This window comes from Molothrus aeneus, chromosome 1, assembly GCF_037042795.1.
Source record: "Molothrus aeneus isolate 106 chromosome 1, BPBGC_Maene_1.0, whole genome shotgun sequence".
Lineage (NCBI taxonomy): Eukaryota > Metazoa > Chordata > Aves > Passeriformes > Icteridae > Molothrus > Molothrus aeneus.
In genome coordinates this window covers 1,566,534-1,584,091 of record NC_089646.1, presented here as the reverse complement: position 1 = coordinate 1,584,091, position 17,558 = coordinate 1,566,534, and the positions used below count along the sequence as shown (strand labels likewise).

Sequence of the window (17,558 nt, the reverse complement as noted above, 5' to 3'; positions counted from 1 at the left end):
CAGGAAAACTCGGGAAAAGCAGCTGGAAAAAGCTTGGGGAGTTATATTTTTCTGGATAAGAAAAAAAAAAATCCCAGGAAAAATGAAAAAAAAAAAAAAAAAGGATAAAAACTGTCAAAAATAAGATTTTTTTAAGGGCTATTTTTAAATTGTTTTGGGATCCTGGGAAGAGCATCCCAAATACCCATGGGGAATATCCCAAACATTCTTTTTCCAAAGGGAAATTCCAGCTCAGAGCACAAAGCACCTCTGGGGTGGGCAGGGCACAAATCCAGCTGGGATTGGAGTTTTTATTCCATAATTTCTGGTTGTTTTCCCGGAATTGCCCAAAATCCGGGAGAAATCCATGTTTTTTTCCAAGCCCTCCAGAATTCCAAGGTGTGGGATCAGCCCTGAGGTCTCCCAAGGACAAATACAAATCTTGGAGCATGGGAAAAGCAGGAAATTTGGGAATAGCAGCTTCCAAATGGAATTGGAAAAGTCCTGAGTTGGGAAAAGTAGGAAAAGGAGTGGTGGGAAAAATCTCCTCTCATTCCAGAAATTTTTAGGAGTTTTGGGATGAGCTCTCCTTCCCAGTCCAAGAAATCCCATTAAAAATTGGGTTTTCCCAAAGAAATTCTTTCTTTTTCTGGGAATTCTCCAGTGCAAAAAGACAAACCCCATCCTGAGCAGGGAAAGGAGATTTTTCCCGGGAATTATTTGCAGGAAAAGGGGATAAAACTCAAAAAAAAAAAAAAAAAAAAACAAAAAAAACCAAAAAAACCTGGAGATGGAAATTCCAGCCCTTCCAGTGTTCTTGGGATCAGGAAAACCTCGGCTGGGGAGGAATTCTTCCCTTTGAAGGCAGCCAGGGATAAAATTCCCGCTTTTTCAAGTGGGGTTTGGTCCGGAAAATTCAGGAAAATTCAGATTTTCCCCATGGATCAGGAGCTGTGGGAGTTTTCCTTTGGATGGAGCCGGATCTTCTGGATGTGTTTGTAGCACGACTGGGGAGGGAATAGAGCAAAAATCAGGGAAAAATTTGGGAATTCTGGGATCGAATCCAAGCTCCTGCAGGCAGAGAATCCCTGCTGATCCCAAGGAGAATTCCAACAGAATCCAATCTGTCTGGAATTAAGGAATTAGGATTTTTTTCTAGCCCAACAAGGGAATAAAATCCTGAAAATTCCAATTCCTGAAAAGCTGGAATTTTGCTGGAATTCCTGGAAAAATCCCCATACCTCCAGTGCTGTCAGCAGGAAGTCAAACATTCCTCCCTGGTTGGTCGGATCCATCAAATCCCGGATCAGGTGGATTTCAGCTCCCAGGTGTTGGATCCTAGGGAAAAACACATCCCAAAATCCAGGAAAAAATCTCAGGGCACGTGGAGGGGTTGGAATTTTAGAGAGGAGGAGGAAAACTCTGGAATTCCAGTGCTGGTGCATCCGGATCTGCTGGAGGGATTTGGGATCACCAGAATTCCAGAATCCCAGAGTCCCAGAACTCCAGAATCACAGAACTCCAGGTTTCCAGAATCCCGAAATTCCAGAATCCCGAAATCCCAGAGTCCTCGAACTCCAGATTTCCAGAATCAGAGAATTCCAGAGTCACAGAATCCAAAAATCTCAGAATCACAGAATCCCAGCATTCCAGAATCCCAGAACTCCAGAATCCCAGCATTCCAAAACTCTGGAGTGTTTGGGGTTGGAAAGCTCCTTCAGGATGATCCATGAGCAGGGACTTCCCATTATCCCAATTTTTCTTCCCAAGCGCTTCCCACCGGGAACACCTAAAGGGATTCAGGAGCCACAACTGGGGATGCTCCATCCCAAGAAAATTCCAGATCCATCCATAGGAAATTCCAATTGCTGGATGGAATTTGGGATTCCTCATCTCCCAACAGAATCCCAGTCCCTGCTGAGGGTGGAAAATTTCTGTAGGAATCCCAGAATTCCAGAGTGTTTGGGGTCGGAAAGGTCCTTACAGATGATCCATGGGCAGGGACCTCCCACTGTCCCAATCTTCTGCAGGATAAGAGATGGAGACTCTGGAATTCTGGGATTAAATGAATCTCATTTTCCATGAAAACCCTGGAATATCATCTGGGATAAGAGACGGACACTCTGGAATTCCAGGATAAAAGGAATCACTTTTTCCATTAAAACCCTGGAACGTTGTCTGGGATAAAACATGGACATTCTGGAATTCCAGGATAAAAGGAACCCCATTTCCACTGAATATCCTTTGGGATAAAAGGATATCGGACACTCTGGAATTCTGGGATAAAAGGAACCTGATTTTCCATTAAAACCCTTGAATATCCTTTGGGATAAAATAAATGGAATCTGATTTTCCATGAAATATTGTCTGGGATAAGACAGAAACACTTTGGAATTCTGGGATAAAATCAATCTTATTTCCATGAAATATCCTTTGGGATAAGACATGGACAGTCTGGAATTCTGGTATAAAAGGAATCTGATTTTCCATGAAAACCCTGGAATATCCTTTGGGGTACGGCACAGATACCCTGGAATTCTGGGATAAAAGGAATCTGATTTTCCATGAAATGTTGCCTGGGATAAGACACGGACACTTTGGAATTCTGGGATAAAAGGAATCTGATTTTCCATGAAACGTTGCCTGGGATAAGACACGGACACTTTGGAATTCTGGGATAAAAGGAATCTGACTTTCAATGAAATATCCTTTGGGATAAAACACGAACCCTCCAGAATTCCACATTTATATCCCAAAAAACCCAACTGTGCCTCTGGGGGGAAGGAAAACCAAAAGAAACAAAAACAAAACAAAACCCCACAAAAACCCGACACATCCAACCCCCCCCAAAATCCCAGAAGTTTTCATCGGAATTCTTCCACTTGGAACCATTCCAGAGGGAACAAACTGCGCCCACCTGGCTCGGGACACGACGAACACGAGGAGCGGCAGGAGGTCGTCCATGGGCAGGCGGTAACCGGCGCCCAGCAGCCGCGACACCGTCAGCTCCAGCTCCTCGTAGGTCTGCCGCAGGATCTCCAGCTTCTCCCTGGGATCCACCGTGGTGCTGCCGGGACAAAAGAGCCATGGAAAAGAAAAGCTGCACCCGGAAAAACGGGGTTTAAAATGAAAAAATTAGGGATGAAAGGATTGATGGATTGGGGCCAAAGGGGAGGCACCGAGGTTGGGCCAGGAGATGTTCCAGGGTGGAATGGGACATTCCTGGGGTCTCCCATATTGGATGGGACATTCCTGGTCTCCCGTATGGAAAGGGAAATTCCTGGTGTCTCCTGTATGGAATAGGACATTCCTGGGATCTCTCAAGTGGAATGGAACATTCATGGTGTCGCCCATTTGGAATGGGACATTCCTGGGCTTTCCCGTATGGAATGGGACATTCCTGGAGATCCTCTTCCGGAGGATCTCCAGCTTCTCCCTGGGATCCACCCTGGGGCTGCTGGGACAAAAGAGCCACGGAAGAGCTGCCTCCGGAAAAACGGGATTTAAAAAGAAAAAATTACGGATTCTGGGATTCTGAAAGGATTGACAGACTGGGGCCAAAGGGTGGAGGAAAGAGGAAGCACCAAGGCTGGGCCAGGGGATGTTCCAGGGTGGAATGGGACATTCCTGGGATCTCCAATATTGGATGGGACATTCCTTGTGTCTCCAGTATGGAATGGGACATTCCCGGGATCTCCCATATGGAATGGGACATTTGAGGATGTGAGGAATTTCGGGCTCTTTTGGGAACTGGAGCCCAAGGCTTTGGAATCCCTCAGGGAATGTTGGAATATTTTCCCTCCATGCTGATGCCAAGCTCGTCTGCTTTGCCTCAAGACCCCAACTGGAACAATTCAAAATCATGGAATCATGGAATTTTTGGGGTTGGATGGGATCCTAAAGAACATCCAGTTCCAACCCCATGCCAGGGACACCTCCCACTGTCCCAGGGTGCTCCAAACTGGCTTTGGGCACTTCCAGGGATCCAGGGGCAGCCACAGCTTCTCTGGGAATTCCATCCACAGAGATGGAATTCCATCCCCACGTTCCCAGCCAGGAGTTCCTTCCCAGGAAATATCTGTGGCAAGTGGAAGACACTGAGCAGGGAACTGCTGGATTTCATTATTGATGTCTCCACGAAATTTTGGAGGGAAAAATTCCATGGAATTCGCTTTGAACCAGAAAGCACATCCCAAACAACTTTTCCTTAAATAATGAACGGAATTGCCCAGGAATGCTTTTGAAACAGGTAGAAATTCCTGGCATTTCCCAAAAATAAAAAAAAATCCCTGGATTTGAGTGGGAAGAGCCAGGCAGGGACTCACATGAGCTTCTGCAGGCACTCGGTGGCAGACAGGAAACATTTATCCTTGATCAGGGAGCGCCTCTGGAAAAGAGACAGGGATACCTTTGGAATGCTGGGGGCAGAGATTCCAGAACCATCCCCCAAGATCTCCATGGAAATCCACAGGCAGCGCCTCTGGATGGGAGCTGATCGTGGAGCTCGGATTCCTGGGATTCATTCAGAGAAGCTCTGTCCTCATCCAAGTCCAATTCCATGTCCCATTCCCATTCCCGGCTGGCTCCGAGGGTTTTCCTTACCTGGTTGGAGGTCAGGGTGAGATCTTTGAGAGGCCACAGGTGCCTGGAAAGGGAAAAGCGGGATTTAGGATGGATTCCATCCTGAATCCCGTCAGCTCTTCCATCTCCTCCTCCAAGGTGCTGCCAAAGCCTCGGAGGCTCCACTCGCTCCTCTCCTGGTCCTGCTCCAGTGGGATTTGCCTCAGGAACCTGGGAGCTCCCATGCCATGGATCCACTTCCCTGGGAGCTTCCATGCCATGGATCCACTTCCCTCCATCCCATGGATCCACTTCCCTCCAACCCATGGATCCACTTCCCTGGGAGCCTCCATCCCCATGGATCCACTTCCCTCCATCCCATGGATCCACTTCCATTCACAGCTCCCATCCCATGGATCCATTTCCCCGGGAGCTCCCATCAGAGTTTGCATTCCTCAGGGATGATCCTGGGATAATCCATGAGAAATTTTGGCACTTTTGGATCCAATTCCTCTCATTTCTTTTGGAAGGAATCCAATTGAGACCCTGGACCTGCTGTGCTCCTGAAATCCCGGAGGAAAATTCCCAAGCTGCTTTCCATCACTTCCAGAGGTGGATCCAGGAGCAGGAATGGAGGAGGGAAACATCTGCTTCCACTTCTTCCATCTTTTCCCATTTCCACATTTTAACAGGGAATACCCTGGAATGAACATTCCTTCTCCAAGACATTTATCAATTCTGGATGATTTGGAACAAAAAATTTGGGAATTCTCCACACAAAAATGAGGATTAGCAGGGATAACAGCAGTTTTCCAGTACCAATTCTCCTTCCAGCCAAACATTCCCAAGTAGGAATTCTGGGAGAAACTCCCAGTGAAAAACCGGGGAAAAACCAACGATGAACCAAAAAACTGCTCAACTCTCCCGGGATTTTCCCTGGGGATGGGAAAATCCCACTTACTTCTGCACATCCAGGAATTCCAGGAGCTGGATATCCGGGAAGAGGCTGAGCTCCACGATTCCCTGGCAGTAGAGCTCGTCCTCCCGCTGGTGCTGGAGCATGTAGAGCATGGAGAGCTCGGGATAGAATCTGGGCAGGATCAGAGGCAGCACCAGCCTGGAGCCCTTCCCGAGACTGGAAAACAGGGGAAAAAAAAAACCCTGAGATTTTCCAGGGAAATCCATGTGGATATTCCCAAACCTATGGAAGAGGCGTTTCCGAGGGGTTCTCCTTGTTTTCTGCTCTTCCGAGCTTGGCGCGGTTGGGTTGTGGTGGCCACAAGTTGATCCAAGAGGTTCTGGTGCTCCAGGAGATCTCCAGGAAATTCACTGGGAGAAACCGGGAGCTCCAGATCTCGGGAGTTAGCAGGAAAAACCGGGAGTTCCAGATCTCCGGAGTCACCAGAAAAAACCGGGAGCTCCAGATCTCTGGAGTCATCAGGAAAAACGTGAAGCTCCAGGAGATCTTTGGAGCCTCTGGGTAAAACCTGGAGCAGCAGGAGATCTCCAGGAAATTCACTGGGAGAAACCTGGAGCTCCAGATCTCCAGAGTCATCAGGAAAAACCTGGAGCTCCAGGAGATCTTTGGAGCCACTGGGAAAAACCTGGAGCAGCAGCAGATCTCCAGGAAATTCACTGGGAGAAACCGGGAGCTCCAGATCTCCATAGTCACCAGGAAAAACCGGGAGCTCCAAATCTCTGGAGGCACCAGGAAAACCGGGAGCTCCAGATCTCTGGAGTCATCAAGGAAAACGTGAAGCTCCAGGAGATCTTTGGAGCCTCTGGGTAAAACCTGGAGCAGCAGGAGATCTCCAGGAAATTGGAAATTCACTGAGAGAAACCTGGAGCTCCAGATCTCGGGAGTCACCAGGAAAAACCTGGAGCTCCAGGAGATCTTTGGAGCCACTGGGCTCTGATCCTGGCTCAAGCAGACAAACACGAGCTCAGCACTTCCTGAATTCCAGGACCCCTGGTAAATCCCACCGGGATCTGAACACGGAACCTCTGGAGGCGCCACCAACCTGGGATCCGCATCCTCCGAGGGCGCGCGGCCCCTCCGCTCCAGGGCCACCCGGAGCAAGCCCCTGGAAGAGCAAAAGCAAGGATTAGTTCCTTCCCTGGTTTCATTTAAGGATAATTTGTTCCCAGAGGAAGAGTGGGAGATCAGTGAAAATCCCTGGAATTCTGACGGAGTTGTTGCAGTGCTTCAGGGGTTTCTGCTCGAGCAGCAGAAGCGCCAGGAATGGCTGAGAATTCCAGAATTTCCACGGATTCTAAAGAGCACAGTGGTCACAATTCCTGACCCCACTCTGGAAGAGCAGCTGGGCTTTGTCTTGATTTCCCAGAGAATCCTGGAATGGTTCAGGTTGGATTTCGGGAAGGAATTCCTGGATGGGAGGGTGGGGAGGGGCTGGGATGAAATTCCCAGAAAATCTGTGGCTGCCCCTGGATCCCTGGCAGGTTGGACAGGGCTTGGAGCACGTGGGATAGTAGGAAGGGACTGGAGCTGGATGAGATTTCCAACCCAAAGCATTCCATGATCCCGTTTTTCCTTCAGTCATGGATTTCCAGCCACAGGGGTTTGTGCTCTGATTGACACTGACGCCTCGAGGAAGCAACTCTCCCAGGAACTCCTGGAGACTCTCAAGAACTCCCAAGAATTCCAAAGAACTCCCAAGAATTCCAAAGAACTCCCAAGAAGTCTCAAGAATTCTGAAGAATTCCCAAGAACTCTCAAGAATTCTGAAGAACTCCCAAGAATTCCGAAGAAGTCCCAAGAATTCTCCAGAATTCTATAGAATTCCCAAGAATTACAAAGAACTCCCAAGAATTCTGAACAATTCCCAAGAACTCCCAAGAATTCTGAACAATTCCCAAGAATTACAAAGAGCTCCCAAGAATTCCGAAGAATTCCCATGAATTTCAAAAAATTCCCAAGAATTCCAAAGTACTCCCAAGAATTTCAAAGAATTCCCATGAATTCCCATGTCCTCCCAAGAACTCCCAAGCACACAGGACCACAACTAAGGCCCAGCTCCCAATCCCAGGGTCCCAAAGATCCATTCCACGCTCCCGCCCCATGGAAAAGCTCCAGCCTGGACTCACTGGTAGAATTCCCAGATTTTCTTGGAGTAGAACTTGACCTCCTCCTGCGCCATGGCCAGCAGGTGCCGGTTGGCCCCGATCCCGGAATACGTCGCCTGGAACGCCACGGCCAGAGCCCTGAGCAGCTTTCCCAAGGGATGCAGGGAAGATTCCAACGCCTGGAAATTCCAATTTCATGGATCAGGAGGAGAGGAAAAGCCCCCGGAGGGCACCTGGATTCCTCCCGGGATTCCCAGCTGGGATTTGGGATCTTCTGGATTCCGTAAATGCTCCCTGCTCCCTTTTCCAGTTGGGATTTGCTGGGATATTCCAGAGGGAACAAAAGGCGCTCCAAGGAAAAGTGGGTGAGGGAAAAATAACCTTGCTATTCATTAGATAAATTCTTGATCAATAATTTTTCTATTCTATAAATTCTCTGTTTTATAAACAAATTCTCTATTTATTATTAAATTCTCTATTTACTAATAAATTCTCTATTTTTAAAATCTCTATTAATTACATGAATTTTTTATTCTTAAATTCTCTGTTAACTACTAAATTCTCTGTTCTTTAACTATCTATTCTATAAATTCTTTATTTATTCTTAAATTCTCTATTATATAAATTTTCTATTATTAAATTGTCTATTTATTATTAAATTCTCCATTATTAAATTATCTATTAATTCTCTATTCTTAAATTAGTTATTATAGTAAATTCTCTACTGTTAAATTCCCAATTTATTATTTAAATCTCCATAATTAAATTGTCTATTTATTATTAAACTATTTATTATTAAATGCTTTATTCTTAAATTCTCTATTTAATATTAAATTCTCTATTATTAAAGTCATTATTAGTCAATTTATTGATTATATGAATTCTCTATTTATTAATAAATTCTCTGTTTATTATTAAATTATCCATTATTACATTCCCTGTAATAATGGATAATTTCATAAAAATAATAATGGATAAAATAAATTTCATATAAATAATTAATAATTATTAATTAATAATAATTAATAATTAACGATAATTAATAATTAATAATTTCATATAAATAATTAATTTCATATAAATAATAATGGATAAATCATATAAATTTCTTATTTCTTATTAAATTCTCCATTATTAAATTCCCTTTTTTAATATAAATTCTTTTATTAGTAAATTCCTTATTTATAATAAAAATTCTTTATTATTCAATTATCTATTTATTTAAAAATTTTCTACTATGAAATTATTTCTTCTATAAATCCTCTGTCATTCGATTATTTATCATAAATCCTGGATTTTGACCGTTTTAATAATGAAATTTTTAATAATTTCTGATAATTTTATTAAACCATTTCAATCCTCACCTTCTCCAAATAACTCTGGAGCGACTCCGGCTCCTGGTGCTCGGTGAGATCTTCCAGGATCTCCTCAATTTTCCAGGAAATCTCCTCAGAGCCTCTGGAAAAGGAACAAGAATTGAGGGAAAACCACCCATGAACAAATCCCAGCTGGAAAATTCCAAAGGGGCATCCAAGTAATTTCAATAAATTCAGTTCCCATGGGCGCGGATCAATCCCAGCAGCAAAAATTCCAGATGAGGTGGGAAATTCCTGCTCCTTTTTCCTGAGCGGGAAGAGCTGGAAAATTCTTGGAATTACACAACATTCCTGGGTGGGAATGAGGGCCCGCATTCCCAACAGGAATTCATGGGATTTTCTCTTGGACAGAGCAGGAATTCCCAGGATTTCCTCAGCAAAAGTTCCCGTTCCTTTGGCAGAACAGGAATTCCCAGGATTTCCTCTTTGGGAGAAAAGGAATTCCTGGGATTCCCTCATTGGCAGGACAGGAGTTCCTGGGATCTCCTCAGTACCTTGGGCAGAACAGGAATTCCCAGGATTTCTTCTTCAGCAGAACAGGAATTCCTGGAATTCCCTCAGTAAAGGTTTGGGTTCCTTTGGCAGAACAGGAATTCCCAGGATTTTCTCTTTGGGGGAAAAGGAATTCCTGGGATTCCCTGATTGGCAGAACAGGAATTCCTGGGATTTCTTCTTCAGCAGAACAGGAATTCCCAGAATTTCCTCGGTAAAAATTCTTGTTCCTTTGGCGGAACAGGAATTCCTGCAATTCCCTCATTGTCAGAACAGGATTTCCCAGGATTCCCACATTGGCAAAACAGAAATTCCCAGGATTCTCTCTTGGCAGAACAGGAATTCCCTGGATTTCCTCAGGGACTCCCGGGATCCCCTCATTGGCAGAACAGATATTCCTGGGATTTCCTCAGGAATTCCCAGGATTCTCTTTGGCAGAACAGGAATTCCCTGGTGTTCCTCAGGAATTCCCAGGATTCCCTCAGTACCTCTGGCAGAACAGATATTCCCGGGATTTCCTCAGGAATTCCCGGGATTCCCTCAGTACCTCTGGCAGAACAGATATTCCTGGGATTTCCTCAGCTCCTTGCTGGTTTGGATGTGGAATCCCGTGAAAGATTCCTCCATTTCCTCCTGGCAGCCAGAATGGAGGAATTCCAAGAATTGCTCGAAGATTCCCGTCCATCTCTTCTCCACTGGCAATTCCTTGAGGCCCAGCTGGCTGGAAAACAACACAGGACTGTGATTTCCCATGGTCTTCCCAAATTCTTGCGGATTTCCCCCTCAAATATGGGAATGTTCTCTGGGATTTGATGGAAACACAGGGCTGGGAGAGCTGGGAATGTTTTCCTGGAGAAGGGAAAATTCCAGGGGCTCCAGGAGAGCTGGAGAGGGACTTGGGACAAGGGATGGAGGGACAGGACGCAGGGAATGGCTTCCCATTGGAAAAATGTGGATTTAGATGGGATTTTGGGAAAGAATTCCTGGCTGGGATGGAATTCCCAAAGATGCTGTGGCTGCTCCTGGATCCCTGGAAGTGTCCAAGGTCAGCTTGGATCCGTCTGGGATAGTGGGAGAATCCGTGGAATGGGATCATCCTTAAGCTCCATTCCCACCAAAACCATTCCCAGATAATCCTAAATGGATTCCACGAATGGGAATTCCTAAATGGTAATTCCATAAAAACCCTTCAAGCCTCTTGTCCTGACAACAAAAATCCTTTGGGGGAAAAAAATTCCAGATGCGTGGGACACAAATAATCCGGAATTTTTGATTTCCTGCTCCATTCACTGCTGGATACTCCTAAATATTCCTATTTAAGATTCGTTATCTCCTCAGAATTCCTGCAGAAAAGCTGGAAAAGAGTTGAGCGACCACTCCCAGGAGCTGCTCCTGCCTGGATAGCTCAGGGAAAAGGAATTTCCATCCCACAGATGCTCTGAGGAACTGGGAGTATTTTAGAGGGGAAAAAAGATGGAATTGAACTGGGATTTGGGAGGGGAACTGGGATTTGGGGGGAATTTGGGCTGGATAGCATCAAAACATCCATTCCTCCTTCCCAATGGGAATTAATTCCACGAAAATCCCAGGACTGCAGTCCAACATCAATTCCCTGCTTCCCTATTGGAATTAACCCCAATTCCAGCATTTCAGTCCAACATCCATCCCTGCTTCTCTATGGAATTAACCCTAATTCCAGGATTTCAGGAAAGCATCCATTCCTGCTTCTCTACGGAATTAACTGCATCAAAATCCCAGGATGGCACTAAAAAAATCCATCCCTGCTTCCCACATGGAATTAATCCCCGGATTGCAGTCCAGCATCCACTCCCTCATTCCCACATGGAATTAATCCCAGGATTTCAGTCCAATATCCATCCCTGCCTCCCACCGCACTGAACCCCCCGGGCTCCATCCCTCCCTGTCTCCCATTGCCCATAAATCCACACTGGGATCAATTCCCAGGAATGCCTGCGGGGCTGGATGCGGAGCATTCCCATGGCCTCCCTTCCCAAGAATCCCATCCCCAGGACCCCATTCCCAAGGCCCCGTTCCCAAGAATCCTCTTCCTGAGGATCCCATCCTGAGGATCCCGTTCCCAAGGACCCCATTCCAAGGACCCTGTTCCCGTGGATCCCGTTCTCCAGGATCCCATTATGAGGATCCCATTCCCAGGATCTCGAGGATCCTGTTCCCGAGGACCCCAAGGATCCCGTTCCGAAGGATCCCATTCCCGAGGATCCCACTCCCCAAGATCCTGTTCCCGAGGACCCCTTCCTTAGGATCCCATCCCAAGGACCCTATTCCCCAGGATCCCAAGGATCCCATTCCCAAGAACCCTGTTCCCAAGCATCCCGAGGACTCCATTCCCCAGGATCCCATCCTGAGGACCCCATTCCCCAAGATCCTGAGGATCCCCTTCCCAAGGATCCCATCCTGAGGACCCCAGGAATCCCCTTCCAAAGGATCCCAAGGATCCCCATCCCGAGGACCCCATTCCCCAGGGCCCCATTCCTGAGAATCCGCTTCCCAAGGACCCTGAGGACCCTGTTCCCCAGAACCCAGTTCCCCGGGATCACATCCCAAAGATCTCAAGGATCCCACCCTGAAGATCCCCTTCCAGAGGATCCTGTTGCCCACGACCCTGTTCCCAAGGGTCCCGTTCCTGAGTATCCCCTTCCCCAGGATCCCAAGGATCCCGTTCCCCAGGATCCCATCCCAAGGATCTCATTCCTGAGGACCCCAAGGATCCCCTTCCTGAGGACGCAATTCCCAAGGATCCCATTCCCAAGGACCCAGTTGTTCCCCAGGACCCCATTTCCAAGGATCCCAAGGACCCTGTTCCCCAGAATCCCATTCCCCAGCACCCCAAGGACCCCGTTGTTCCCCATGATCCCATTCCCCAGGACCCTATTCCCCAGCACCCCAAGGACCCCGTTGTTCCCCAGGATCCCATTCCCCAGGACCCCAAGGATCCCCATTCCCAAGGACCCCGTTGTTCCCCAGGATCCCATTCCCCAGGACCCTGTTCCCCAGCACCCCAAGGTCCCCATTCCCCAGCACCCCATTCCCCAGGACCCCAAGGATCCCACTCCCCAGGACTCCATTCCCCAGGACCCCAAGGATCCCCATTCCCAAGGACCCCGTTGTTCCCCAGGACCCCGTTGTTCCCCATGGTCCCGTTGCTCCCCATGGTCCCGTTGTTCCCCAGGACCCCGTTGTTCCCCATGACCCCGTTGTTCCCCATGGTCCCGTTGTTCCCAAGGACCCCGTTGTTCCCCAGGACCCCGTTGTTCCCCATGACCCCCGTTGTTCCCCATGACCCCGTTGTTCCCCATGGTCCCGTTGTTCCCAAGGACCCCGTTGTTCCCAAGGACCCCGTTGTTCCCCATGACCCCGTTGTTCCCCATGGTCCCGTTGTTCCCCATGGTCCCGTTGTTCCCAAGGACCCCGTTGTTCCCAAGGACCCCGTTGTTCCCCATGACCCCGTTGTTCCCCATGGTCCCGTTGTTCCCCATGGTTCCGTTGTTCCCCATGACCCCGTTGTTCCCCATGGTCCCGTTGTTCCCCATGACCCCGTTGTTCCCCATGACCCCGTTGTTCCCCATGGTCCCGTTGTTCCCCATGACCCCGTTGTTCCCCAGGACCCCGTTGTTCCCCATGGTCCCGTTGTTCCCCATGACCCCGTTGTTCCCCATGGTCCCTTTGTTCCCCAGGACCCCCTTGTTCCCCAGGACCCCGTTGTTCCCCATGACCCCGTTGTTCCCCATGGTCCCGTTGTTCCCAAGGACCCCGTTGTTCCCCACGGTCCCATTGTTCCCCATGACCCCGTTGTTCCCCATGGTCCCGTTGTTCCCCATGGTTCCTTTGTTCCCCATGGTCCCGTTGTTCCCCACGGTCCCGTTGTTCCCAAGGACCCCGTTGTTCCCCATGATCCCGTTGTTCCCCATGGTCCCGTTGTTCCCCATGGTCCCGTTGTTCCCCATGACCCCGTTGTTCCCAAGGACCCCGTTGTTCCCAAGGACCCCGTTGTTCCCCATGGTCCCCTTGTTCCCAAGGTCCCGTTGTTCCCCATGACCCCGTTGTTCCCCATGGTCCCTTTGTTCCCCAGGACCCCCTTGTTCCCCAGGACCCCATTGTTCCCCATGGTCCCGTTGTTCCCCAGGACCCCGTTGTTCCCCAGGACCCCGTTGTTCCCCATGGTCCCGTTGTTCCCGCTCTCACTCCGGCTGCCTGTGGGGCTCGGGGGCCGTGCTGAGCACGCCGTGGGTGCTGAGCCCGCGGCCGCCCCGCGAGCTGAACGTCCCCTGCAGCACGAAGCCGTTGGCCAGGGACAGCTTCCCCTGCAGAAAGAGTCGCAAATTTAATCAGAATTGTGCATTCCACGCTTTTTTAATCAAAAATTAAATTATTTATTTCTATTTCTCAATTATTATTAAATTCCCTTTTATTATTGAATTCTCGATTTATTATTGAATTCTCTATTATTAAATCCCCTTTTTATTATTGAATTCTCTATTAATTGTGAAATTCCCTTTTTATTATTACATTCCAGAGAGCCTTCTCTGAGGAAAAAATTCAGAATTATAAATTAAATTAAAAACTATGAATTTTATTAATTTTTAAATTAAAAAAATTACTTAGTTCAATTTCTCTGTATCAATTCTCTATTCATTTCTCAATCATTATTTCTTTGTTGTTAAATTCTCTATTTGTTATTAAACTTTCTATTATTAAATTCCCATCTATTATTAAACTCTCTATCATTAAATTCCATTTTTATTATTGAATTCTCTATTTATTATTAAATTCTCTTTTATTGTTAAATTTTGGAGCACTTCCCCTGCAGAAAAATCTGGAATTAAAAATTAAGTTAAAATTTTTAATTAAAAAAAATACTTATTTCAATTTCTTAACATCAATTCTCTATTCAATTCTCTATTATTATTAAATTGTTTGTTAATAAATTCTCTATTATCAAATTCTCTATTATATAAATTTTCTATCATTAAATTCTCTATTGATTATATAAATTCTCTGTTGATCATTAAATTCTCTATTATATAAATTCTTTATTATTAAATTCTCTATTTACTATTAAATATTCTAATCATTATTAAATTCTTTATTATTAAACTATCATTAAATTCTCTATTATTACATAAATTCTTTATTATTAAATTTTCTACTTATTTTTAAATTCTGTTATTAAATTCTTTATTTATTAAATTTAGTTATTAAATTTAGTTATTAAATTTTATATCCTTAAATTCTTTATTTATTATATAAAATCTTTATTATTTAATTCTCTATTTATTAAAAAATTCTTTGTTATTAAATTCTCTATTAATAAAGTCTCAATTATTAATTCTTTCCTTTTAAATTCTTTACTATTAAATTCTCTATTTATAATTAAATTCTCAATTATTATTCCACTCTCCATCATTCAATTCTCTATGAATTATTCCAATCCCAAACATGAAATCCAACTCAATATCCCAAATCTGGCTTGGAATTCCAGCCAGAAAAGCAGGACGCACATTCCAGCTGCACCTAAATCCCGGATTTCTCTGGATTTGCCACGAAATCCAAACAGGAATTTTGGAGGGAGAATATCCCAGCACTGGAATCAACCCCTCAAAATCCACCCCAGAGATTTCCCAGGGATTCCCAGATTTTCCCCATCCCAGGGATTCCCAGATTCCAAGGAATTCTTGGATTCTCCACCATTTTCTCAGCCTGGAATGTCCTTGGAGGAGGAAGATGATGACAAATTCCTCCTCGGCTGCCAAAGCTCGTTAGCATTAATTAACGAGCATTAATTGTGCCATCTCCCAGAATTCCTGCCAGGCTCATCCCAGATTTCTGGAAAACTCAATTTCCCTGCCCTGGGGATTTTCTCAACCCTTTGGAGCAGGAATTTCTGTTGGAATCCAACCACAAAAGCTGGGACGTGCCAGGGCAGGGCCCGGATTGCGAAATCCCAAATTTCCGCTGCCTCGGTCTCGGCAGCTCCGGGTTCTGCATCATTTCCTGTGGCCCCAGCTCCTTTAAAAATAAAAAAGGGATCTCAGGTGCAGCTGCAAAGCACAGCCAAAAATCCCAAAAAAAAAACCTGATAAAAAACACTCAAAAAAAAAAAAAAAAAAAAAAAAAAGTACCCAAAAACTCAACCAAAAATGTCCCATAAAACCCAACTAAAAACCCCCCAAAACCCCCCCCAAAAATCCCAAAAACTCAACTAAAAATGTCCCTTAAAACCCAATCAAAACCCAATTAAAAAAAACTCCAATAGCTCAATCAAAAATATCCCATAAAGCCCAACAAAACCCCCCAAAAAAAGAAAAAAAAAATCCCAAAACCTCAACCAAATATGTCTCGTAACACCCTAATAAAACCCAAGGGAAAAAAAAAAAAAACCACAAAAAACAAAAACTCAACCAAAAATGTCCCATAAAACCCAATGAAAACCCAACCAAAAAACCCCACTAACTCAATCAAAAATGTCCTTTTAAAACCCAATTTAAAAACCCAAAAAAAAGAGAGAAAAAATCCCAAAACCTCAACCAGAAATGTCCCATAAAACCTCTTCAAAAATCCCATAAACTCAACCAAAAATGTCCCACAAAACCCAAAAAAAATCCAACAAAAAACCCCAGAAAACTCAAATAAATGTGTCCCATAAATCCAATTAAAAAAATCAAAAAAGAGTAAAAAATATCCCAAAACCTCAAGCAGAAGTGTCCTGAAAAACCCAAGAAAATAAACCCCAAAAACTCAACCCAAAAAACCCAAACCAACCAAACCTGAAGTAAACAAAACATGAAAATGCCAAATTATTCTCAAAATTCCCAAAATCTCCAGCTGCAGCTTTCCTTCTGTGCTAAACACTCCAGAAATTTGGAAAATGGGGTTTTTATGGAAGCTGGGGGAAGCGGATCAGGAAGGAATAAAGTTGGGAGATGAATCCATGGAAAATTCCAGGAGAAGAGGGAGGAAATTCCAACCTTTCCAACAAATGTCAGCTCCTCCGTGAAGTTCCCTTCGTAGACGGAGTCGTCTTCCAGGAGCAAAATTCCTGAGCCCTTGGGATGAAAAGAAAGGTCAGGAATCTGTGGAATTAACTTCCCACCCGGTCCAGTTGATCCCAGAAAAATTAATGGGATGCAGATTCCAAGATTTTTTTTTTTTTTTTAAGCCAAACATCATCTTTCGATGTCTGGGAGAAGCTCCAGGGAAAACCCACAGAGAAGGAGGTCAGGAAACTCGGAACAATAAAATTATTCCATGGATTTTCCATGGAAAAGGAACGAAAAAACCAGGAAAAGCCACCAAGGATTGTCACAGAGTCAAACTCGTGGTGCTCCCAATCCTGGGATATTTTAGGGAATTCTTTGGGAAATGATTCCAAGAAAACGGCAACTGTGTGGAATTCCCTGTGGGAAAGGGATCCAGAAGGATCAAAATCCAACTCCTGGCACAGGAGGCAACCCAAGAATCCCTGGAAAATCCCAGAGCTTTGGCAGTGTTGGGAATAGGCCCATTCCATGGGAAATTATTCCAGGGAATAATTCCTGTCCATAGGGAATTTTCTGCCCAATGGGATTTATTCCATAGTTTAAACCCAAAGGTTTCTTCATCCCCAAACCAACTGGGATCACTTCCAGAGCTGGAATATTTTCCTCTGGAATGAAAATACCCCAAAACTCTCAACCAAAAATGTCCCATAAAGCCCAATAAATAACCCAAAAAAAGGAGAAAAAAAATCCCAAAAACTCCATTAAAATGTTGCATAAAACCCAATAAAAACCTCCCAAAAAGGAAAATAAAAAAATCCCAAAACCTCAATCAAAAATGTCTCATAAAACCCAATAAAAACCATTTTTCCCTGATTCGGGAAGTGGGAATGGGGTTGTTGGGTTTTTCTTTAAGGATGGATTTTTTTTAGGGTTGGTTTTTCTTAAGGATGTTTTTATTCCAATACCAATTCCCTCTGCTTTCCCCACCAAATTCCCAACGTCCCATGGACTGGACAGGTGAATTGCCACTGGAAAAGTAAGGGTTTCA

General features: G+C 45.2%; 1 protein-coding gene across 2 annotated transcripts in view; it reads right to left on the bottom strand.

The window, feature by feature from the left end:
* Positions 1-752: 752 nt before the first annotated feature.
* The window catches only part of ALS2CL (ALS2 C-terminal like), a 41,869-nt gene continuing 25,063 nt past the window's right edge, over positions 753-17,558 (bottom strand). For both annotated transcript variants that reach the window (XM_066550336.1, XM_066550327.1), the window contains exons 15-26: positions 16,499-16,576; positions 13,716-13,834; positions 10,039-10,212; positions 8,988-9,081; positions 7,645-7,802; positions 6,561-6,623; positions 5,501-5,674; positions 4,582-4,624; positions 4,305-4,366; positions 2,897-3,046; positions 1,221-1,317; positions 753-986 (exon numbers count right to left, since the gene is read on the bottom strand). In XM_066550336.1, the coding sequence (XP_066406433.1) occupies positions 924-986; positions 1,221-1,317; positions 2,897-3,046; positions 4,305-4,366; positions 4,582-4,624; positions 5,501-5,674; positions 6,561-6,623; positions 7,645-7,802; positions 8,988-9,081; positions 10,039-10,212; positions 13,716-13,834; positions 16,499-16,576 (1,275 nt within the window). In that variant the 3' untranslated portion in view covers positions 753-923. The remainder of the gene's footprint in view (positions 987-1,220; positions 1,318-2,896; positions 3,047-4,304; positions 4,367-4,581; positions 4,625-5,500; positions 5,675-6,560; positions 6,624-7,644; positions 7,803-8,987; positions 9,082-10,038; positions 10,213-13,715; positions 13,835-16,498; positions 16,577-17,558) is intronic.